Here is a 26744-nt window from a genome sequence, read left to right as displayed (position 1 = left end):
GTGCTATCTGTACTGTACAGTCTTTAAGTTGGAATCGCAGTTTCAGATATGTATAGACCTGTTGCGGCTGCAGCGTGGTAATGTGAGGGAGTACACCCACCGTTGTATATGACATAACCTGATCTCCTATTAAACCTGTGAAGAACAGTTGTAGCCCAACAATGGATGGCTGAGCTGCTGACAGGGAGTCCGGACTCTAGATCTATCCAATGCCGCTTCTGGGGGCAGCCTGACCAAAGCGTGGAGAGGTAAGGTAACACACTAGGTGTAGAGATGCAAGACTTCCGCTATCAGGAGAATCCTGCATACAGAACCCCGACTGTACATTCACTGAGCACAGATCTCTGCCCGTAGCTTGTTCCAGTCGGTCTCCGGGATGGTGCTGCACTGAGTTGCTGATGTACGTGAGATCACCCGGAGAGTCACAAGCAGAGGACGGCTCGGGAGGAGGATATGAGTATTTGACCTGTCGGGTTTCCGCTCTCCCCCTTTGTACAAGGCTATGCTGATCTGGCTTTGCGTCTTGTAGTATTACCATTGCCACAGTGAGAGACTTGTCCGCGGGTATGCCTAGTGGGTATCCGTTTCCTGGATGTGATCCGCCTTGTTGTTTGATGTAGTTAGAAGGTGTACTATTGCAAGTTTTCTCCCTTGCTGTGATCGCAACCCGACCTTCATTAGATATGCTGCAGGGAGGGAGTAGGCACCGGGGCCCCATAGCACCATCCCCATCCTGATCTCTTAAGATGTGCTCAGCTAGGTCGGGCTGCCGGGTCTGATGGTCGCCATTTCTATTTGTAGCGGCATACAGTCTGTCAGCTAAGCGAGCATGATGGCTTTCAAGGAGGTACCTCATCTCCTCTAGAAAGTGAGACAAGATCTTCATATTGTAGTCTGGATCACAGACCTTGAGGGACAGTGGGTTTTCAGTTGCTTTTAAGTGAAGGGGTTAGCTAAAGACCTGCATAGAAGATAAAGCGCCCCCAATATGGCGTCTTTCCCATCTGGCTCAGCAGCACAAAACAGTTAAGACGGGCCGATGCAGTCTCCCTGGGACCCTATAAGTTCATCAGAACACACTGCTAGTTCTTAGGTCCATCCACATGAATTCTGGCTTCAAATAGGTTGCTATAAAGTGTGGATAGACCCCTATATTAGGATCTTGGGCCCGGGAGCTGCATCAAAACACTACCCACCAGCTCTGCAGTTGGCTCCGCCCCCTTATTATTTTATTTTATTTAAAACCTGGTCATGGTGAATGGAAATTGTCTGAATTTGTAAGTTCTTAAAACAGAAGACTATTGTGAATAGCTAAAATTAAGCAATTAAAGAGACAGGAAACCCAAATATTATTTCATGATTTAGAACATACAATTTTAAACAACTTTCCAATTTACTCTATTATCAAATTTGCTTCATTCTTTTGTTATCCTTTTCTAAATGAACAGCATTGCACTACTGGCAGCTAGCTGAACACATCTATTTAGCCAATCACAAGAGACAAATGTGTGCAGGCACCAATCAGCAACTAGATCCCACTAGTGTAGGATATGTTGGTATTCTTTTTCAACAAAGGATACCAAGAAAATTAAGCACATTTGAAAATAGGAGTTAATTTAAAAGTGTTTTAAAAATAACATGCTTTATCTAAATCATGCAAGATTTATTTTGACTTTCCTATCCCTTTAATGCATTATCTAAAGGGCCATTATAATGTTAAAAAGATATGTTCTAATCACTTAGAGCAGGTAATTTAAATACTAGCATTCCTGTAATGCTATGTGTTTAACCCCCCACAATGGGTTATTAACATAGTTAAAGGGCTGCTCGAGACCTGCAGAGCACTGCTGGTCCCATGTAGAAACTGATACTGATCCAATTGTAGGACTTTGCTGGACTTAAACACTAAGGCCTAGATTTGGAGTTCGGCGGTAGCCGTCAAAACCAGCGTTAGAGGCTCCTAACGCTGGTTTTGGCCGCCCGCTGGTATTTGGAGTCAGTGATTAAAGGGTCTAACGCTCACTTTTCAGCCGCGACTTTTCCATACCGCAGATCCCCCTACGCCATTTGCGTAGCCTATCTTTTCAATGGGATCTTTCTAACGCTGGTATTTAGAGTCGTTTCTGAAGTGAGCGTTAGAGCTCTAACGACAAAATTCCAGCCGCCTGAAAATAGCAGGAGTTAAGAGCTTTCTGGCTAACGCCGGTTTATAAAGCTCTTAACTACTGTACCCTAAAGTACACTAACACCCATAAACTACCTATGTACCCCTAAACCGAGGTCCCCCCACATCGCCGCCACTCTATTTAAATTTTTAACCCCTAATCTGCCGACCGCCACCTACGTTATACTTATGTACCCCTAATCTGCTGCCCCTAACCCCGCCGACCCCTATATTATATTTCTTAACCCCTAACTTGCCCCCCACAACGTCGCCGCAAGCTACTTAAAATAATTAACCCCTAATCTTCCGACCGCAAATCGCGCGCAACACCTACGTTATCCCTATGTACCCCTAATCTGCTACCCCTAACATCGCCGACCCCTATATTATATTTATTAACCCCTAATCTGCCCCCCTCAACGTCGCCGACACCTGCCTACACTTATTAACCCCTAATCTGCCGAGCGGACCTGAGCGCTACTATAATAAAGTTATGAACCCCTAACCCGCCTCACTAACCCTATCATAAATAGTATTAACCCCTAATCTGCCCTCCCTAACATCGCCGACACCTAACTTCAATTATTAACCCCTAATCTGCCGACCGGAGCTCACCGCTATTCTAATAAATGTATTAACCCCTAAAGCTAAGTCTAACCCTAACACTAACACCCCCCTAAGTTAAATATAATTTTTATCTAACGAAATAAATTAACTCTTATTAAATAAATGATTCCTATTTAAAGCTAAATACTTACCTGTAAAATACATCCTAATATAGCTACAATATAAATTATAATTATATTATAGCTATTTTAGGATTAATATTTATTTTACAGGTAACTTTGTAATTATTTTAACCAGGTACAATAGCTATTAAATAGTTAAGAACTATTTAATAGTTACCTAGTTAAAATAATAACAAAATTACCTGTAAAATAAGTCCTAACCTAAGATATAATTAAACCTAACACTACCCTATCAATAAAATAATTAAATAAACTACCTACAATTACCTACAATTAACCGATTGTTCCGATCAGCCAATAGAATGCGAGCTCAATCTGATTGGCTGATTGGATCAGCCAATCGGATTGAACTTGATTCTGATTGGCTGATTCCATCAGCCAATCAGAAAATTCATACCTTAATTCCGATTGGCTGATAGAATCCTATCAGCCAATCGGAATTCGAGGGACGCCATCTTGGATGACGTCCCTTAAAGGAACAGTCATTCGTCGTTCAGTCGTCGGTCCGGATGGATGTTCCACGCTGGAGGTCTTCAGGATCCTGCCGCTTCGCTCCGGATGGAAGACCATAGAAGATGCCGCCTGGATGATGACTTCAATCGGATGGAAGATCCTCTTCTGCCCCGCTTGGATGAAGACTTTGACCGGATCATGGACCTCTTCAGCCCCCGCTTGGGCTTGGATCAGGACATCGGAGGAGCTCTTCAGGACGGATCGGTGAACCTGGTATGGTGAAGACAAGGTAGGAAGATCTTCAGGGGCTTAGTGTTAGGTTTATTTAAGGGGGGTTTGGGTTAGATTAGGGGTATGTGGGTGGTGGGTTGTAATGTTGGGGGGGGGGTATTGTATTTATTCTTTTACAGGCAAAAGAGCTGAAATTCTTGGGGCATGCCCCGCAAAGGGCCCTGTTCAGGGCTGGTAAGGTAAAAGAGCTTGTAACTTTTTTAATTTAGAATAGGGTAGGGAATTTTTTATTTTGGGGGGCTTTGTTATTTTATTAGGGGGCTTAGAGTAGGTGTAATTAGTTTAAAATTGTTGTAATATTTTTATTATGTTTGTAAATATTTTTTTATTTTCTGTAACTTAGATCTTTTTTATTTTTTGTACTTTAGCTAGTTTATTTAATTGTATTTATTTGTAGGAATTGTATTTAATTAATTTATTGATAGTGTAGTGTTAGGTTAATTGTAGGTAATTGTAGGTAGTTTATTTAATTATTTTATTGATAGGGTAGTGTTAGGTTTAATTATATCTTAGGTTAGGACTTATTTTACAGGTAATTTTGTTATTATTTTAACTAGGTAACTATTAAATAGTTCTTAACTATTTAATAGCTATTGTACCTGGTTAAAATAATTACAAAGTTACCTGTAAAATAAATATTAATCCTAAAATAGCTATAATATAATTATAATTTATATTGTAGCTATATTAGGATGTATTTTACAGGTAAGTATTTAGCTTTAAATAGGAATCATTTATTTAATAAGAGTTAATTTATTTCGTTAGATAAAAATTATATTTAACTTAGGGGGGTGTTAGTGTTAGGGTTAGACTTAGCTTTAGGGGTTAATACATTTATTAGAATAGCGGTGAGCTCCGGTCGGCAGATTAGGGGTTAATAATTGAAGTTAGGTGTCGGCGATGTTAGGGAGGGCAGATTAGGGGTTAATACTATTTATGATAGGGTTAGTGAGGCGGATTAGGGGTTAATAACTTTATTATAGTAGCGCTCAGGTCCGCTCGGCAGATTAGGGGTTAATAAGTGTAGGCAGGTGTCGGCGACGTTGAGGGGGGCAGATTAGGGGTTAATAAATATAATATAGGGGTCGGCGATGTTAGGGCAGCAGATTAGGGGTACATAGGGATAACGTAGGTTGCGGCGGTTTACGGAGCGGCAGATTAGGGGTTTAAAAAAATATGCAGGGGTCAGCGATAGCGGGGGCGGCAGATTAGGGGTTAATAAGTGTAAGGTTAGGGGTGTTTAGACTCGGGGTACATGTTAGAGTGTTAGGTGCAGACGTAGGAAGTGTTTCCCCATAGGAAACAATGGGGCTGCGTTAGGAGCTGAACGCTGCTTTTTTGCAGGTGTTAGGTTTTTTTTCAGCTCAAACAGCCCCATTGTTTCCTATGGGGGAATCGTGCACGAGCACGTTTTTGAGGCCGGCCGCGTCCGTAAGCAACTCTGGTATCGAGAGTTGCATTTGCGGTAAAAATGCTCTACGCTCCTTTTTTGGAGCCTAACGCAGCATTTGATTAAACTCTCGATACCAGAGTTAAATTTATGGTGCGGCCAGAAAAAAGCCCGCGGAGCGTTAGCAGCCCTTTTACCGCCGAACTCCAAATCTAGGCCATAAAATAGCATGTTCTAAAAGATTATAGAATGTCACTTTAGCACTATAAGATACATAGAACTACAAAAAGAAAATTAGTTAATGTGATAGAAAATTTTATTATTGTATTATTCCTTATCTATGTTTGTAATCTCTACAAAATAAAGTTAACATCAGCTCCAGTGCAGCAATGCACTCCAGAGAACTATCCAATGACAGGAGATGTGTGTAGCCATACATTCTAAATGATCCATATAATATATCTTTATATTTTACAGTATGTTTAATCATGTTTGATGTTATATTATTTTTTTAATATTTTATATGTAATATTAAGAATACTAAGTCTCATGTGTGCTAACCCAACCTTGTTGAGATCTAAATCGCAAAACACGATGCACAAAATACATATTTTACATTCCTATGTTCTTCACATAGAAAATAATGTACTTTTTATTACTAATATATATTTCTGTATATATCTGATACTGTTCATGAAAAAATGCATATACTGTATATACCTCTATAGCTGTATGAAAAGATTTGCAGGTATAGGTATATACACATATATATAGAAGTATGTATTTAAGAAAAAAATACAGTATCCTGTAAGTGAAGAACATTGGAATGTGAAATATGTACAGTAAATATACAGTAAAACATATAAATACATATTTACACACATATATATATATGCTTGAGACCTCATATTATAACTTTTGTTTGCAATTTTTTTAAATAATTTTGATTACACATTGATAATATAAGTGCATCTATACTTTTAAATGTATTTTTGATGTTTTTGTGCAACTTTTTATTCGGGTGCAACAGTTAGCGCTCCACTCGTAATCTAGCCCACAAATTTGCAATGGATATTTTTATTAAAATATTTAATTTATTCGTTTTATATCATTTGTAAATTTTTTTTTTTGTGAGCCCTATTGTATTGTATGTATCACCTTCACATACTTAAAGGGATAGGAAAGTGAAAATTAAACCTGTATGATTCCGATAGAGCCGGTCATTTTAAGACACTTTTAAATGCACTTCTATTTTCAAATGTGCTTTGTTCTCTTGGTATCCCTTGATAAAAAAGAATGCGCACATATCCTACTCTAGTTGGAGCTAGCTGCTGATTGGTGCCTGCACACATTTGTGTCTTGTGATTGGCTAACTAGATGTGTTCCGCTAGCTGCCAGTAGTGCAAAGCTGCTCCTTTAGCAAAGGATAACAATATAATGAAGCAGATTTGATAATAGAAGTGAATTGGAATGTCCTATCCGGAATTTGGCGACCCTATACAAATAAATGATAGTAATAATAATATCCAAATCATGAAAGAACATTTTTAGGTTTTCTGTCCCTTTAAATGCAGTGAGCACTCCTTTTGTGTCCCAAGGTAAAACTGTCTTACTGAATTACAACAGGCTCTTTATAATACTGGCGAGATCAAATCTCACCAGCACAAAGAGCTTTATAGAATCAGGTCCTAAGAGGAGGAGGTGCATATGTTTATAAAATTGTATGATCATTCTGAATCATAACTATTTGACTTCTATTTAGCATTCGCTAAATATTTTAGGTTGTATAGAATCATTACAAAGGGCAAAGCAAACAAACAAACAACCAACCAACAGTGAACAGTTCATTCTATTGCCACACATCCATAGCCTGGATACAAACTTGTTTTGGTCATTGGTTCGACCATCTATTAGATTTCTTGCTTACTGCTTTTGTGCATTGTGGTTTTCATGTCCCTTTAAATACTTTTTATTTCCTGGAAACCTGTATGAAAACTATTGTCAGTAAATATTTTTTATGCTCCTGTGCTAAGAATTTAGCTGTTTTATGTCTGTGTGTTTCAGTAGTTTCTCATGTATTTCTTCATGTCTCACTGCCCAGGCAACAGGTGTGAGCAGCAAACAGATATTAGTCGCCGTCCTTCCTGGATTACCAACATCTGCAGAACTCTTCATTCTGCCTTATCAAGAAGCATCAGAGGATGGAAAGAAAACGTCTGAAGATTTAGGACAGGTAATTATTGTTTTAGTTTTTTATTATTATTCATATTATTATTGTTTGTATTATTATTATTTGTATTATTTGTATTATTATTATAATAATTATTATTATTATTATTTGTATTATTATTATTATTATTGTTTGCATTATTATTATTATTATTATTTGTATAATTATTATTATTGTTTGCATTATTATTATTATTATTATTATTATTATTATTATTATTATTATTATGTGTTTGGGAAATATAACCATGGTATTTTGTTAAAACAGCAATTATCTCGATTTACTGCTTATATCATTTTCTAAAATAAATTGCATTTGAAAACAAAATCTATTTTGTAATTTTACCAAATGTAAAGAATTATATACATCTTGTTTTAGTGCAGTGAGCACAAGTGGGACATTATTAACTCCATCCTAGATTTCCATAACATAAATATTAGTTTTAATGTTTTGTATTGCTATAAAGGTGGCATATTTTTAAAGGGATATGAAAGCCAAAAACATTTTTGGTGATTCAGAACGTACTATTTTTAAAAAGTTTCCAATTTACTTCTATTATAAAATTTGCTTCGTTCTCATGATATTCTGTGTTGAAGAAATACCTAGGTAGCATCTGGTGCACTACATGACAGGAACTAGTGCTGCCATATAGTGCTCTTGCAAATGGATAACATTCTTGCAAAACTGCTGCCATATAGTGATCCAGAAATGGCCGGCTCCTAAGCTTACGTCCCTGCTTTTTAACAAAAGATACCAAAAGAATGAAGAAATGATAATATAAGTAATTTAGAAACTTGTTAAAAATCTCATGCTCTATCTGAGTCATGAAAGAAAAAAATTGGGTTTCATATACCTTTAAGCACAATACCACGCAATATAATGCTTATTTTATTTAAATAGTATTTATTATTTTTTGTATAAGGCTGGAAAGAGTCACTTTACTTTACAAACCAGGGAAATAAAAGTTGTTGGTCAAAACTCAGAATATTGCCAGTTCACTTGATGCTGAAGATAAAAAAAGAATCCATGTTAATTCAGAGTAATTTATCTTTTAAATCATTTCTATATGTTTTTTTTTTTTTTTTTTTAATTTTATTTATATCCAACAATGCATACAATCACACAGATTTCATATCTTAACGCCACGCAGGGCGAAGTATTGTATAATGTGCAAAAGGGTGGGTGAGACCCAAATAGACCAATGTTAGTAATATGCAAGTTATGCTGATGTAGAGTCTTCAATTTTCAGTTCCAGATTCAGTGATTACCTTTTGCGGGGTAATTGCATACAACGTTGGGGTTTTTTATTTTATAACATAACCCAACTAAACTAACATAACAACCAACTAAACTAAAATAAAACATAACAAAACAAAGCAAACCCCCCACCCTCTCCCACTAAGAGCATGGAGGCATATAGCACCCTATGAAACAGATGAATAGTATAACTTCATAATTAGAGATCCAGTGCCGTGTAGAATGGTAGCATTAATATTACGCTGGTTTCCATCAGTCTGAAACACACAAAATCTTGTATAAACAAAACAACTTTATCAAACTAAATATATAATCTAAACACCTCCCCAATTGATCCGGAGATGTATGTCATCCCCATTATATATATAGGAGAAAGGACACAATATATGCTATCCAGTATTGCAGGATACACCAGCTTATGCATTTGATTAGGCCATGAACCTGCATCAGCCCGAATATATTTTTACTAAAAGATGTGGATGAGGCTGAATTACAATGATGTTAAACTGCGACTCTCTTGAATATGGGTGATTTCTATATGTTTTTATTCACATTCTGTTGAACTCTAACAAAAGTGATAAAAAATGCAACATTTTGTCTGATCAAATATTTTCTTTTAATTGTACTTTTATACAATATTTACTTATCTCTAATCTGCACCATGGTCAATAAAAAACCTTTCCTTTCCAATACGAGGTATGAAGCCTTAAGTTACACATTGGAGCTGATTTAACAACTGGCGGGCGGACATGATTTGCTGTAGCGAATCATGTCCGCCCGACTTTGCTAAATGCCGACAGCATATGCTGTTGGCATTTAACATTGCACAAGCTTTCCTGGAAAATGCTTGTGCAATGCCACCTCCTGCACATTTGTGGCCAATCAGCCATTAGCAGGGGGTGTCAATCATCCGATCAGATCAGATCAGGATGATTGCAGTCCGCCACCTTAACTTCTGTTTCCGGCGAGCCGGAAACTTCGGGGGTCGATTGCAGGATCTGCTGCTTAATAAATATACCCCAATGAGTCTGATGATTTAAAGCTCTCTGGTCTAGTGGGATTATTATCTAAGTAGTCTCGCCAGTACTGCAAGGTTATTCAAAGATATTTATAAGGATAAATTGTAGCTTAAAGTGATGGGAAACTCCCCCTTTTATAACAACAGATCCAGAATGTTAGTGATGTTTTAGATAGAGGCTAATTCATCAGTTGTAATGAAGATGTGCTGTAACTTACTTTTAATGTAGTGCTGAAAGTCAATTTTAATGTGAGCTAAAGGTTTGAATTGTCCAGTCAGTGCTCTCTCCTTATGGCACTTTTGCTGTAGCTAGAGCGCCGATTGGAGAACAATTCAAAACGTTAGCTCACAGAAAAATGTACTTGGGTGGCGGAGTGTGGGGAATGTCAAATCTATATTAAAAAAGTAAGTGATAGAGCATCTTCATTACAACTGATTAATTTAATTCCATCCAAAATATCACTAAAATTCCAGATATGTTTTTATAAAGGGGAAAGTTTACCAAGATTTTAAGAACCATTTATCTAACTCTTCTGGATGTGAACGATAGATAACTACTTTGTAATATAATGCTTAAAAAAAAGCCCTCAAATATTTTGCGTGATTTCTCTGTATGCTGTCAAACTGTCAACCATTATAATGATAGATACAGAGCTGAGAAAAGTACAATGTTTTAAATATTTTAAATTAGGGTCATGCTGTGACATGATTCCATATGTTGTCTTCCATGATCAAACAGTAACTATCAACTGGCAGGAACGATGAACACTGGCTTCTCTTTTAATCTTCCTCATGCTCTGCACTTTATCCCCCTTGACCAATGAGATTTTTGGACTAGCTTGTATTCCATGTGTCACAAATGAAAGACGTTGAGAGATTTCACAAAGTAATTATTCTCCCTCCTGCTCTTATAAATTGAATTGGAAGACAGTGCATAAATTCATGAGTTTATAACTAAACCAGATCCCCTCTGGCTCTTGACTGTATATTACCTTCCAGAGAAATCTTTTTTTTATGTAGTCCCAAAGTCTCAATGGTCATATAGCAACAGAACATGCAGGAAGAATCATAAACCTCTTGGACAAATAGAGATGTCTAGATATCAAATCTAAAGGTGTCATTCCAGTAATGCTTTGTAAAAAAAAAAGCTCTGATAGGATTTGTATTTTCTATTATCATAAAGTTTGTATAAATATAGAACAATGTTTATAAAAAATCTTTTGTATCTTGGAATGATTCACTTATAAGTATTCACTGCACATTAAAGTGACAGTCAACACCAGAATTGTTGTTGTTTTAAAAGATAGATAAGCCCTTTATTACCCATTCCCCAATTTTGCATAACAAACATGGTTATATTAATATACTTTTACATCTGTGATTACCTTGTATCTAAGATTCTTCTGACAGCCCCTGATCACATGACATTTTATTTATTATCTATTGACTTTCATTTTAGACAATTAGTGCAGTGTCTGCCACAATCCACGGGCTTGATCACAATGTTATCTATATGGTTTACATGAACTATCTCTCCCCTGTTGTGAAAAGCAAATAAAAAAGCATGTGATAGGAGGCGGCCTTCAATGGCTTAGAAATTATCATATGAGCCTTCCTAGGTTTAGCTTTCAACTAAGAATACCAAGAATACAAAGCAAAATTGGTGAATAAAGTAAATTGGAAAAGTGTTTAAAATGACATGCCCTATTTGACACATTAACGTTTTTTTTTGGACTTGACTGCCCCTTTAACTACTTGTCTGCCAGGCAGAGCTGTGCTATGTTGTGTTGTAGTATCCTACCTGTCAGCTAAGAAGATAAACTATACAATGCTTCTTTCATCAATTATCTGGTACCTATAATCCAAAATATTTCAATTTGTCTTTCATACGACCTGTAAACAAAAGCAGAAACATCAAATTGTAAATATATAATTATAGAAAAGAGCAATGTTACATTTTTCTCCCAATTCAAATCAATGGGCAACATTTTATAAACTATGGTAGTTCTACAGGAGTGCACCTAAAGAACGCCCACTGATCGGTGTCTGACCACTTTGGCGCATCCTTTGAAAGTTCATGGTTTCACCCACTAACCCCCCTTACTCGTTCCCCAATCTCCTGCCCAAAAACTAAGGTCTAGTACTTAATGCAAAGAATTTGAGCTGTTATAATTAAAACCTGGAACAAAACTATTTTTGTATGGAATTTATTTTTGCAATTGTATAAAAAAATACAATATTAATATATTGAAGTGTTTAATGACCCTTTAAGGTGAGAGCTCAGTGGAAATGCTGGTGGTAATAACAGTGCCCTATGCCACTGTTAACAATGAAAACACCTAAACAGTTATTAAAGGATGAAAAGTCCTTTGAAATACATTGTAAAATACTACTAATATATTTTTTCAGCTGCAGAAATATTAAAGGGACAAATGTAAACGGGCAAGCAGCTTGTAAGCGTTTGTTGTATTCAAAGCTGCTGCATGAGCATTATGTTAAATGGGCCTAAAGCCAACACAGCAATATTGACAACATCAGTAGAGGTGGCAGTTTAAACAGGCAACATCTGCTATTTTATAAGACAAAATAAAGGTCAAGGAGCTATTTAATACACTGAAACAGGTAAACTAGATCATTGGGAATATATAGTACCTTGCATGATTGGCAGCTGCATAATGATGTTATGAAAAACAAAATCTTGTATTAAAAATCATTAAAACATGTGAAATGTTTTTCATTAAAATGTTTAAGCATTCTATAAAGTATAGGTACTAAAAAAAGAAATGTATTTTTTCTCTTCACTACTAATATTGTTAAGAGTAAAGCATCAATTTAACAATGCTGCACAGTTAAATGGAAATTGTATATTAGCATACATTTTTTGTAGATGCCCATTCATATAGCCCATACAGGGCTATATGTATAGCTTTGCTTACTTTTTAATAACATTGTGCTGATTTTCAGACTCCTAACCAAGCCCCAAAGTTTTTAAATGTATACACACGTTTACAGACTTCTGCTGGATCCTGTTTATGTTATTTGTCATATGCAGGGAAGGGGGGAGGAGGGGGGACTGGAGCCACTTTCACTGGGTGTCCCAGCCTAGCCTCATCAACAGTGCTAAACTTTAAGCTTCTAAGTAAGTTTTTAAAAGGTTTTATATTGGATTTTTATATCAGTATCTTTGCATTTTCTTCTTTATAGTAGTGTCTTTTATATGCAGTTATATGAAAATGGGTGTATACTGTCCCTTTAACAGTAACAGGATTGAGATAGCTTTCCAAATAGTATTTTTGGGGTAATTTATAAATCATTAGCTTTTGCTAATTGTGTACAGATCTAATGAACGGTGATCTAAAGGGACAGTAAAAATACAGGGCTAGATTTCAAGTGGAGCACTAAATTATTGCGCCCCCAAACGGGCAAATTTTCCTTTTTGCGGGTTTATACAATTATAGATCAGATATTTGGTTAATTTTTTAAACCTGCCCAAATGCCCTCACAATAGAGGGCATTTTAGTTATTAAAAACAACTGCACTAGGCAGTTTTGGGACTTTAAAGTTGGCGGGTGTTAGAAAAAAAAAAAACGGCACTGAACAGTAAATTTACATTGCGGTCTATGAGAACTGTGGGTTCCCAGTCAATATATATGTATTTCAGCATATAGTACATGTATATTTATATTTGCTGCCCATCACTGTGCAACTATCCCCCTTCGATGCACTTTAGTTCTGATGTTGTCTCTGTGGCAAATAGGAAGTAAAGAAATATTACACAGTTAGGACATCTCTTTGCCCTTTTAATGCAATTAGCCAGCCATTGCTTGATTCACATCACTTTGCTTGGAGCAAAAACCATCTATTGATAAATGTTATGTCTATGTCCATAAATACAGAGCCTTAACATGAATGTAAAGTATGCAGGGAAATTCTTCCTAAAGTAGGTACATTCAAGAATCTGGAGGAACCTTGAAAAGTTCAACACTTCCTTCAACTCTATACAATTATTCTTGAAATTGGAAACAATCCACAGATAAAATAAGACATTATCTAATTTGTTATGCTTTTTTTTTTCTCTTTTAAATATCTTTGACCTAAATCCTGCTTAATAACAGTATCCTAATGCACTGGTGTATCGGACAGTTGACTGTAGATTAGTCTCTATAGACCTGTTCAGAAAAAATCACTTACATAATACGCTGACTTAGCTCATCCAGTTTAACTCTGAAGTAACGGCTGACCTAAATCAAACTTAAGTGTCTATCAGTAATCACAGGAATATTAATCTTTCTTGGTAATTAGCTGTTACTATTCATTTCTTGTCCTTGGTGAAAAATGACTCATGAAAAATGATCCCTATTACTGGATTATTTTTGCCCATGACAACACGTTTAATTCCACCGATGAAGATGAGTTAATGCATGACACTTAAGAATCAAAAATAATTCTGTGCTAATTAATATTGTAAAGCTCCTTTGTGCCTGGTTTAATGAAAGCTTTAAGTATCTAGCGTATTCATTTTCTACTCTTTAATTGTAAATTGTTCTGCAGTATATGATTTTTTTATTTGTAACTCCTTTGTTGCCAAAGTGTTGCACCCATTTCTCACAGCCCAAGGATAAAATGGAAAATGTTATCGCTAATAGAAATTAGTTTACTTGTAGACGGCATTAAAACATACTATGGCATCTACTTATCAAGCCGTCAACTTACTTGCATTCGACGGCACCAATACGCTCGCCTAAGATCGCATAACATCGCGGCTGCGGACCTGAATACGCTCTCCAAAGTTACCAAAAAAGCTGTAAAAAAGTTGCGCACCAAGTAATAAAAAAAGCCCTATCCTACACTAAATTAAAAGGGCCTTTTGCGGGACATTGCCCCAATGTAATCAGCTCTTTTACCTGAAAAAAAAATTACAAATCCCCCCCAACATTAAACCCCATCACCCACACAACCAACCCTACTCTAAAACCCACCCAATACCCCCTTAAAAAAACCTAACACTAACCCCTTGAAGATCACCTTACCGGGAGAAGTTTTCACCCAACCGGGCCGAAGTCCTCAACGAATCCGGCAGAAGTGGTCCTCCAGACGGGCAGAAGGGGTCCTCCAGACGGGCAGAAGTCTTCATACAGACGGCATTTTCTATATTCATCCATCCGGCGCGGAGCGGCTCCATCTTCAAGACATCCGATGCAGAGCATCCTCTTTGGCTGACGTCTTCTTGCTTAATGAAGGTACCTTTAAGTGACGTAATCCAAGATGGCGTCCCTTAGATTCTGATTGGCTGATAGAATTCTATCAGCCAATCGTAATTAAGGTAGAAAAAATCCTTTTGGCTGATGTAATCAGCCAATAGGATTTTTAAGTTCAATACTATTGGCTGATGCAATCAGCCAATAGGATTTAGCTCGCATTCTATTGGCTAATTGGAACAGCCAATAGAATGCAAACTCAATCCTATTGGCTGATTGGATCAGCCAATAGGATTGAACTTAAATCCTATTGGCTGATTGCATCAGTCAATAGGATTTTTTTTACCTTAATTCCGATTGGCTGATAGAATTCTATCAGCCAATCGGAATCTAAGGGACGACATCTTTGATGATGTCACTTAAAGGTACCTTCATTCAGCAAGAAGACGTTGGCCGAAGAGGATGTTCCATGTCAGATGTCTTGAAGATGGAGCCGCTCCACACCGGATGGATGAAGATAGAAGATGCCGTCTGGATGAAGACTTCTGCCCGTCTGGAGGACCACTTCTGTCCATCTGAAGGACCACTTCTACCGGATTCGTTGAGGACTTCGGCCCGGTTGGGTGAAGACTTCTCCCGGTAAGGTGATCTTCAAGGGGTTAGTGTTAGGTTTTTTTAAGGGGGTATTGGGTGGGTTTTAGAGTAGGGTTGGTTGTGTGGGTGGTGGGTTTTAATGTTGGGGGGGATTTGTAATTTTTTTACAGGTAAAAGAGCTTATTACTTTGGGGCAATGCCACACAAAAGGCCCTTTTAAAGGCTATTTGTAATTTAGTGTAGGATAGGGCTTTTTTTATTTTGGGGGGGCTTTTTTATTTTGTTAGGGGATTAGATTTAGGTGTAATTAGTTTAAAAATCTTGTAATTTGATTATTATTCTCTGTAATTTAGTGTTTTTTTTGTACTTTATATAATTTTATTTAATTGTATTTAATGTAGGGAATTAATTTAATTTTAGTGTAGTGTTAGGTGTTAGTGTAACATAGGTTAGGTTTTATTTTACAGGTATATTTGTATTTATTTTAGCTAGGTAGTTAGTAAATAGTTAATAACTGTTTAGTAACTATTCTACCTAGTTAAAATAAATACAAACTTGCCTGTAAAATAAAAATAAACCCTAAGCTAGCTACAATGTAACTATTAGTTATATTGTAGCTATCTTAGGGTTTATTTTACAGGTAAGTATTTAGTTTTAAATAGGAATATTTTTTTTAATGATAGGAATATTTATTTAGATTTATTTAAATTATATTTAAGTTAGGCGGTGTTAGGGTTAGACTTAGGTTTAGGGGTTAATAAATTTAATATAGTGGTGGCGGTGTAGGGGATGGCAGATTAGGGGTTAATAAGTATAATGTAGGTGGCAGCAGTGTAGGGGGGGCAGATTAGGTGTTAATAACTTTATATAGGTGGCGGCGGTGGGGGGGCGGCAGATTAGGGGTTAATAAATACAATGTAGGTGGCGGCGGTGTAGGGGGCGGCAGATTAGGGGCTAATAAGTATAATGTAGGTGGCGGTGGTGTAGGGGGCGGCAGATTAGGGGTGTTTAGACTCGGGGTACATGTTAGGGTGTTAGGTTTAAACATTACCATAGGAATCAATGGGATATCGGGCAGAAGCGAACATGAGCTTTCGCTGCTTTCAGAATCCCTTTGATTCCTATGGTATCCGCCGCCTCCAAGGCGGCGGATTGAAAACCAGGTACGCTGGGCCGAAATAGTGGCGAGCGTACCTGTTAGGAATTTGTTAACTAGCAAAAGTAGTCAGATAGTGCCAACTTTGCATTCGGAACATCTGTAATGACGTAAGCATCGATCTGTGTCGGACTTTGCCCGGCGGATTGTTTGTTACGTCACAAAATTCTACTTTTGCAGGTCTGTAGAGTTTGATAACTAAGGGGAATCAGGCTTGCCACAAATACGCTGCGGAATTCCAGCATATTTGCGGGTTGACGGCTTGATAAGTAGATGCCTATATGTCACTATGCATTTTGTTAGCCTTGTCTTTGTAATTTTTTAATCTAGACTCTAGTTTCTCTACCTTGGAGCATGTACCTGCAGATACAGTCAGTCTATAGCTATGGGGTATTCCAGCTGTGTCCCCTAATTATCAACTGCCCTAATTGAGGTTAAACTAAGTGAAATAGTATGTTTGTTACTGTGAGTCAAATGTCTGTTAGGTATCCACCTCCCAAGGGATGTTGTTTACTCTATGTCCCTCCTCCCTGCATGTCCTACTGTGTAAAATAATGACCGGATATCTGACCATCCAGTCTTAAAGCTCTATATAAGCCCAACACATAGACCATAGACATCATTTATCTTGGCTTCCCCTCTACACCACAGGCACTGGTAATCCAAACCAAGTGCATCAAGCTATTGTCCAATGTTCCAGGGTACAAACTGTTAAATGTCACAAGGAATAAGGCAGAAATTAAACCATTGTGGGCAGGGCCAACCTTAGGATTTGTGGAACCTTGAGTAAGACAGGTTCATAGGGCCCCTCAGCTCCTTTATTGCTCTCACCCTGTATGACCCACCCCAGTAACAAAATGTAGTGTGTCCCATATAAAGAATAACACTCATATATTACTCCTTCTGATACAATAAACACTGTTGTAAACACGAAATACAACATGTAATTTTCACTTTCTCATACACTCATTCCTGATGACAGTGCAGGCTCCCCCCAAAGCACTAGTCCTTAGCTGGTGACCCTCTAGCCCTACTCAAAGGCATGCCAGATAACATGCAATAGTAAGACATGACAGATAAAATTATATGCTCTTCAACAAAGGATACAAATGAACAAAGTAAATTTGCTAATAGATGTATTTTTTTTTCATGCGTCATAACAATTTAATTTAAACTTGCTTGTCTCTTCCAGTCCTGTGCAGTAAGTCACTCTATTAACTATGTGAGTGTTAGGACCTATTGGGCTGCCAGTTGTCATATGATGAAATAACACATGCAGATATATCTTAATCCATGTTCAATAGTCATTCTAGTTTAACAAATTATTTTATTTTAGCACATTTTTTTTTTTTTTTTTAAAAATCCTAATTTTGATTCCAAGAAATTGCACATAATCTAGAAAAATGTTGTTTTTTTGTTTTTTTTAATGCGTTTAGCTATTCTGAACATTAGAAAATCAGATGTTCTCAAAATATTTCCTATGCAATGAGTCCAAATGAACTAATTCATAACAGCTGTGCTTGTAATGGATTGGAATGAATGGAAGAAACAAATTAAAAGTAAAGCTAAATATGATATTTTAACATTTTAAAATGTTATGGGTAGGAGTGAAGCCAATAATAGGTTTGTATTGAAAATGTCTTCAGCTTTTATTACATCAAATTGCCAAATTGTAAATACTGCAGTAAACACTGAAGATGATGTAAATAAATACATTTCATACATTTAGACCTAGATTACAAGTGGAGCGCTAATTTATTGTGCACCTGCAAACGGGCAAATTAACACATATGTGGGTGTGCGATAAATAACCAGCCATTACAAGTGGCTGGTTATTGCTAACTGGAGCTCATGGTAGCAATTATTACTTAAAACATTAACCAGAGGTCAGATCTCTGATTTATTTTTAAATGTGCATCAATTGCCCCCAAAATACAGTGTCAAGTGCTTTTTAAAATAAAAAATAATAGCATTTTTTATTTAATAAGAACTGCACTAGGCAGTTTTTGGGGGCTAAATTTTGCGGCTGAAAGCGGTACTGAAAAGTGCCTTTACATTGCAGTCTATGGGAACTGTGTGTTCCCTGTAAATATACAGTACTGTGCAAAAGTCTTAGGCCATCATTATAATGACCACATATAATTATTTATCAGTCTCTTTATTAGAATACAACCAGAAAATACATGTATTAAAACAGAAAAAAACTGCCTTATTTAGTGTGACCTCCCCTTACACTTGAGTAATAGCAGAAACCTGGCTCTCATAAACCTAAATGGTATGAAACGCAAATTAATGGCATTGCTAGCACCTGTATTTGTCTTATTATTTCATATCAAAATGACTGCTGTGAAAAACGTATATTACACCAGGTTTGTGCAAAACATGCTTGAGCATTACATACACATGTGGAATGAGTTTAATTAATTGAAAGCTTACTAATAAGACCAACTTTCAATTACATTATTCCGTTCAAAATGTCAAAGATCACAGAATTTGACAGACATAAAATCCTACTTTTGCCTCAGCAAGGCCACTCTCAAAGGGAAATCAGCAAAGAAAAAAGGATAATCAAGATATGGGGGCCAATTTAACAAGGGCCGAATGGCCATGAATGTAACTGTTTCCATGTGAGCTTTCAGGCTCACCGTAAACAGGAGTTAAGGAGCAGCAGCCTTAAGACATGTGGTGGACATGATCCGCTACAGCAGGTTGTGTCCGCTCACAGTTTGTTAAATTGTCCCCATGGTATTCAAGCTATTATAAAGACATTTGAAGAACCAGGAGAGGTCAAGGACACACAAAGGACTGGAAGTTTTTCAGAGTTTCTTCATTGAGAGACCGGAAGACATCCAGAAAAGACCTGGCTCAACATCTGGCAGCTTCACCTGGATGCCAAGTTGATCCTTCTATGGTCTGAAGAAGCTTGATCAGGAATGGTCTTTGTGCAAGGGTAGCAGTCAAGATACCACTTATTCGTAAGGGAAACAGGGTGATAAAGGTAAGATATGCTAAAGCTCGCAAAGATTTAAATGAAGATCAGTGGAAAAGAGTTTTATGGAGTGAGAAATCCAACGTTGAAATTTTTTGGGTCCAATTGTAGTCAATTGGGTCAATTTATCAAGCTCTGTACGGAGCTTAATGATCCTTGTTTATGGCGATTCTTCAGGGTTGCCGGAAACAGAAGTTATGAAGCAGCGGTCTAAAGACTGCTGCTCCATAACTTGTCTGCCTGCTCTGAGGCCGCGGACAGAAATCAACCCGATCAAATACGATCGGGTTGATTGACACCCCCTGCTAGCGGCCAATTGGCCACAAATCTGCAGGGGGTGGCATTGCATCAGCAGTTCACAAGATCTGCTGGTGCAATGATAAATGCCGACAGTGTATGCTGTGGGCATTTATCAATGTGTGGCGGACATGATACACAACATTGTATCATGCCGCTCACACATCAATAAATATACCCATAAAAGTGAGAAGATTTGGAGAGAGATGGATGAATGTGTGCTTGCGCCTTCAGTGAAACATGGTGGAGGGTCTATCCTCCACTCTTGTTTGAATTGAGGGCATCATGAATGGTGAAAAGTACAGACAGGTTTTAATTCATCATGCCATTTCTCCTGGAAAGCACCTGATTTGGAATGGATTTATTTTTCAGCATGATAACCCAAGCACACTACTGATGCAGTGAAATCATATTTGGAGAGAAAAAACAGCTGATAATACACAGACAGTCATGGACTAGCCTCCACAGAGTCCAGAATATTATAGCCTCCACAGAGTCCTGAATATTATAGAGGCAGTATGGTATTATAGAGGCAGTATGGTATCACCTGGAAAGAGAAAGAAATAAAAGACAACCTAAATCTAAAGAAGAACTCTGGGAAGTGCTGAATGAAGCCTGGTATAATATACCAGAAGATTACTTCAGAAAAAAAACAACAGGACAGTCTCCCCAAAAGAGTTGAAGATGTGCTTTGTGCCAAGAGGAATCACACAAAATACAGACTTTTGCCTGAAGGAGGCCATTTCTTTCATGTAATTAGCAAGAGTCCATGAGCTAGTGACGTATGGGATATACATTCCTACCAGGAGGGGCAAAGTTTCCCAAACCTTAAAATGCCTATAAATACACCCCTCACCACACCCACAATTCAGTTTTACAAACTTTTCCTCCCGTGGAGGTGGTGAAGTAAGTTTGTGCTTAAGATTCTTCGTTGAAGCCCGGTTTTCCTCTCAGAGTGCAGCGAATGTCAGAGAGATGTGAAGAGAGTATTGCCTATTTGAATACAATGGTCTACCTCTAGGGGATCTATTTCATAGGTTCTCTGTTATCGGTCGTAGAGATTTCTTCTCCTACCTCCCTTTTCAGATTGACGATATACTCTTATATACCATTACCTCTACTGATTCTCGTTTCAGTACTGGTTTGGCTATCTACTACATGTAGAGGAGTGTCCTGGGGTAAGTAAATCTTATTTTTTGTGACACTCTGTGCTATGGTTGGGCACTTTATATGTAAAGTTCTAAATATATGTCTATAAACTTATATTTGGCTTGATTCAGGATAATCAGTATTCCTTTTTAATACAGACTGTCAGTTTCATTATTGGGATAATGCATTTAATTATTTTTTCTTACCTTGAAAAATTTCATTTGGCCATTTTTTCCTGCATGCTGTTAGGCTCGCGGGGGCAGAAATTTTTCTTTTTATTTCGTCATTTTTTGGCGCAAACTTTTTTTGGCGCTAAAATTTTTTTGTCATTTCCGGCGACGTAATTTACGCCGGAAGTTGTATTCTGTTACGCATGTGTATTCAGACATTTTTTCGCGCCAAAAAAATGTGGGTGTTCTTTTTTTACTCACTTTATTTAAACATTTTCTTTTCATTGCTTCTGGTTTCTAGAAGCTTATTATTTTGCATTCTTTCCCATTCCTGAAACTGTCATTTAAGGAATTTGATAATTTTGCTTTATATGTTGTTTTTTCTATTATATATTGCAAGATGTCTCATCCTGACCCTGGATCAAAATCCACTAATGGACAGACGCTGCCTGATGCTGGTTCTACCAAAGTTAAGTGCATATGTTGTAAACTTGTGGTAACTGTTCCTCCAGCTGTAGTTTGTGAAAGATGTCATGATAAACTTTCCAATGCCAATTGTGTTTCCATTAGTAATAATCCTTTACCTGTTGTTGTTCCTTCAACATCTATTGTTCAGGATGTTCCTGTTAATGTAAAAGAATTTGTTTCTAATTCTATTAAGAAGGCTCTGTCTGTTATTCCTCCTTCCAGTAAACGTAAAAGGTCTTTCAAAACTTCTCACATTTCAGATGAATTTTTAGGTGACCACCATCATTCTGACTTATCTGTTTCTGATGAGGTTTTTTCTGGTTCAGAAAATTCTACCTCAGATATTGATACTGATAAATCTTCTTATTTATTTAAGATGGAGTTTATTTGTTCATTGCTTAAAGAAGTTTTGATTGCTTTAGATATGGAGGAGTCCAGTCCTCTTGATACTAAAACTGCTAAACGTTTAAATTCGGTTTATAAACCGCATGTGTTAATTCCAGAAGTTTTTCCAGTTCCTGATGCTATCTCAGATGTGATTGCTAGGGAATGGGATAGTCTGGGTACTTCATTTACTCCTTCTCCAAGATTTAAGAAATTGTACCCAGTGCCATCTGATAGATTGTTATTTTGGAATAAAATCCCTAAAGTCGATGGGGCTATCTCTACTCTAGCCAAATGTACTGCTATTCCTACGGCAGATAGCACTTTGTTTAAAGATCCTTTAGATAGAAAATTTGAATCTTTTTTGAGAAAAGCTTATTTATGTTCAGGTAATCTTCTTAGACCTGCTATCTCTTTGGCTGATGTTGCTGCAGCTTCAACCTTTTGGTTGTAGGCTTTAGCGCAACAAGTGACAGATCATAATACATATAGCATTGTTAAACTTCTTTAACACGCTAATAACTTTGTCTGTGATGCCATTTTTTATATCATTAGAGTTGATGTCCGGTATATGTCTTTAGCTATTTTAGCTAGACAAGCTTTATGGCTTAAATCCTGGAATGCAGATATGACTTCTAAGTCAACTTTGCTTTCTCTCTCTTTCCAAGGTAATAAGTTGTTTGGTTCTCAGTTGGATTCTATAATTTCAACTGTTACTGGAGGGAAGGGTGCCTTTTTGCCTCAGGGAAAAAAATCTAAAGGTAATTTCAGGGCTGCTAATCGTTTTTGTTCCTTTCGTCAGAAGGAGCAGAAGCCCGATCCTTCCCCTAAAGGAGCAGTTTCCGGTTGGAAACCTAATATAGTCTGGAATAAATCTAAGCCTTCCAGAAAGTCAAAACCAGCCCCTAAATCCGAATGAAGGTGTGGCCCTCATTCCAGCACAGCTGGTAGGGGGCAGGTTATATTTTTTCAAAGATGTTTGGATCAATTCGGTTCACAATCTTTGGATTCAAAACCTTGTTTCGCAAGGGTACAGAATAGGTTTCAAAGTAAGACCGCCTGTGAGAAGATTATTTCTCTCACGCATTCCAGTCAATCCAGTGAAGGCTCAGGCGTTTCTGAAATGTGATTTAGACCTAGAGTTAGCTGGGGTAATTATACCAGTTCCAGTTCTGGAACAGGGTCTGGGGTTTTATTCAAATCTATTCATCGTACCAAAGAAAGAGAATTCTTTCAGACCGGTTCTGGATCTAAAAATATTGAATCGTTATGTAAGGATACCAACATTCAAAATGGTGACTATAAGAACTATTCTGCCTTTTGTTCAGCAAGGGCATTATATGTCTACAATAGATTTACAGGATGCATACCTGCATATTCCAATTCATCCAGATCACTATCAGTTTCTGAGATTCTCTTTTCTAGACAAGCATTACCAGTTTATTGCTCTTCCATTTGGTCTAGCAACAGCGCCAAGGATCTTTTCGAAGTTTCTCGGTGCCCTTCTCTCTGTAATCAGAGAACAGGGTATTGCGGTATTTCCTTATTTGGACGATATCTTGGTACTTGCTCAGTCTTCAAATTCTGCAGAATATCATACGAATCAACTTGTGTTGTTTCTTCAAAGACATGGTTGGAGGATCAATTTGCCAAAGAGTTCCTTGATTCCTCAGACAAGGGTAACCTTTTTAGGTTTCCAAATAGATTCAGTGTCCATGACTTTGTCTCTGACAGAAAAGAGACGTCTGAAATTGGTTTCAGCCTGTTGAAACCTTCAGTCTCAATTGTTCCCTTTGGTAGCATTATGCATGGAGATTTTAGGTCTCATGACTGCTGCATCGGACGCGATCCCTTTTGCTCGTTTACACACGAGACCACTCCAGCTTTGTATGCTGAACCAGTGGTGCAGGGATTATACAAGGATATCACAAATAATATCTTTAAATCACAATGTTCGATCATCTCTAACTTGGTGGATGGATCACCATTGTTTGATTTAAGGGGCCTCTTTCGTTCGTCCAACCTGGACTGTGATCTCAACAGATGAGAGTCTATCAAGTTGGGGAGCTGTTTGGGGATCTCTGACAGCGCAAGGGGTTTGGAAATCTCAGGAGGCGAGATTACCAATCAACATTTTAGAACTCTGTGCGATTTTCAGAGCTCTTCAGTTCTGGCCTCTTCTGAAGAGAGAATCATTTATTTGTTTTCAGACAGACAATGTCACGACTGTGGCATATGTCAATCATCAAGGGGGGACTCACAGTCCTCAAGCTATGAAAGAAGTGTCTCGGATACTTGTTTGGGCGGAATCCAGCTCCCAGGTGTAGACAATTGGGAAGCGGATTATCTCAGTTGCCAGACGTTACATCCGGGCGAATGGTCTCTTCATCCAGAGGTTTTTCTTCAGTTTTTTCAAATCTGGGGACTTCCAGAAATAGATCTGATGGCCTCTCATCTGAACAAGAAACTTCCCAGGTATCTGTCCAGATCCCGGGATCCTCAGGCGGAAGCAGTGGATGCGTTGTCAATCCCTTGGAATTATCATCCTGCTTATATCTTTCCGCCTCTAGTTCTTCTTCCGAAAGTAATTTCCAAAATTCTAATGGAGCGCTCATTTGTACTGCTGGTGGCTCCAGCATGGCCTCACAGGTTTTGGTTTGCGGATCTCGTTCGGATGGCCAGTTGCCAACCTTGGACACTTCTGTTAAGGCCAGACTTTCTATCTCAAGGCCCTTTTTTCCATCAGGATCTCAAATCATTACATTTGAAGGTATGGAGATTGAACGCTTAATTCTTAGTCATAGAGGTTTCTCTGACTCAATGATTAATACTATGTTACAGGCTAGAAAATCTGTCTCTAGAAAGATTTATTATCGAGTTTGGAAGATTTACATCTCTTGGTGTTCTTCTCATAAATTCTCCTGGCATTCTTTCAGAATTCCTAGAATTTTACAATTTCTTCAGGATGGTTTGGATAAAGGTTTGTCTGCAAGTTCTTTGAAAGGACAAATATCTGCTCTTTCTGTTCTTTTTCACAGAAAGATTGCTAATCTTCCTGATATTCATTGTTTTGTACAGGCTTTGGTCCGTATCAAACCTGTTATTAAGCCAATCTCTCCTCCTTGGAGTCTTAATTTGGTCTTGACAGCTTTACAGGCTCCTCCGTTTGAGCCTATGCATTCTCTGGACATTAAATTACTTTCTTGGAAAGTACTGTTCCTGTTGGCTATCTCTTCTGCTAGAAGAGTTTCTGAGTTATCTGCTCTTTCTTGTGAATCTCCTTTTCTGATTTTTCATCAGGATAAGGCGGTGTTGCGGTCTTCATTTCAATTTTTACCTAAGGTTGTGAATTCTAACAACATTAGTGGAGAAATTGTTGTCCATTCATTATGTCCTAATCCTAAGAATTCTAAGGAAAGATTGTTACATTCTTTGGATGTAGTTAGAGCTTTGAAATATTATGTTGAAGCTACTAAAGATTTTAGAAAGACTTCTAGTCTATTTGTTGTTTTTTCTGGTCCCAGGAAAGGTCAGAAAGCTTCTGCCATTTCTTTGGCGTCTTGGTTAAAGTCTTTGATTCATCATGCTTATGTGGAGTCAGGTAAGTCTCCACCTCAAAGAATTACGGCTCATTCTACTAGATCAGTTTCTACTTCCTGGGCTTTTAGGAATGAAGCTTCTGTTGATCAGATTTGCAAAGCAGCGACTTGGTCTTCTTTGCATACTTTTACTAAATTCTACCATTTTGATGTGTTTTCTTCTTCTGAAGCAGTTTTTGGTAGAAAAGTACTTCAGGCAGCTGTTTCTGTTTGATTCATCTGCTTATAATTTCATTTTTTTTCATTATAAAGATTAAAATTTTTGATTTGGTTTGTGGATTATTTTTTTCAGCGGAATTGGCTGTCTTTATTTTATCCCTCCCTCTCTAGTGACTCTTGCGTGGAAGTTCCACATCTTGGGTATCTGCTATCCCATACGTCACTAGCTCATGGACTCTTGCTAATTACATGAAAGAAAACATAATTTATGTAAGAACTTACCTGATAAATTAATTTCTTTCATATTAGCAAGAGTCCATGAGACCCACCCTTTTTGTGGTAGTTATGCTTTTTTTGTATAAAGCACAATTATTCCAATTCCTTATTTTTCTATGCTTTTGCTCCTTTTTTATCACCCCACTTCTTGGCTATTCGTTAAACTGAATTGTGGGTGTGGTGAGGGGTGTATTTATAGGCATTTTAAGGTTTGGGAAACTTTGCCCCTCCTGGTAGGAATGTATATCCCATACGTCACTAGCTCATGGACTCTTGCTAATATGAAAGAAATGATTTTATCAGGTAAGTTCTTACATAAATTATGTTTTTGTTCTGAAAATGTTTTTTTTTTTATATCTTGTATCTATGTGTGTGTGTATATATCTGTGTGTGTGTATATATCTGTGTGTGTGTGTATATATCTGTGTGTGTGTGTATATATCTGTGTGTGTGTATATATCTGTGTGTGTGTGTATATATCTGTGTGTGTGTATATATCTGTGTGTGTGTGTATATATCTGTGTGTGTGTGTGTATATATCTGTGTGTGTGTATATATCTGTGTGTGTGTGTATATATCTGTGTGTGTGTATATATCTGTGTGTGTGTGTATATATCTGTGTGTGTGTATATATATCTGTGTGTGTGTATATATCTGTGTGTGTGTGTATATATCTGTGTGTGTGTATATATCTGTGTGTGTGTGTATATATCTGTGTGTGTGTATATATCTGTGTGTGTGTGTATATATCTG

General features: G+C 37.4%; 1 protein-coding gene across 1 annotated transcript in view; it reads left to right on the top strand.

The window, feature by feature from the left end:
- LOC128640533 (VPS10 domain-containing receptor SorCS1-like) overlaps nt 1-26744 on the top strand; it is a 1407808-nt gene that overhangs the window by 1251852 nt on the left and 129212 nt on the right. The window contains 1 exon segment of the mRNA XM_053693005.1: nt 7149-7280. Within this exon segment, the coding sequence (XP_053548980.1) occupies nt 7149-7280 (132 nt within the window).

The sequence above is a fragment of the Bombina bombina genome, chromosome 9, assembly GCF_027579735.1.
Source record: "Bombina bombina isolate aBomBom1 chromosome 9, aBomBom1.pri, whole genome shotgun sequence".
Classification (NCBI taxonomy): Eukaryota; Metazoa; Chordata; class Amphibia; order Anura; family Bombinatoridae; genus Bombina; species Bombina bombina.
Note: the sequence above shows the minus strand (reverse complement) of the source record. Positions and strands in the feature narration are given on the sequence as shown.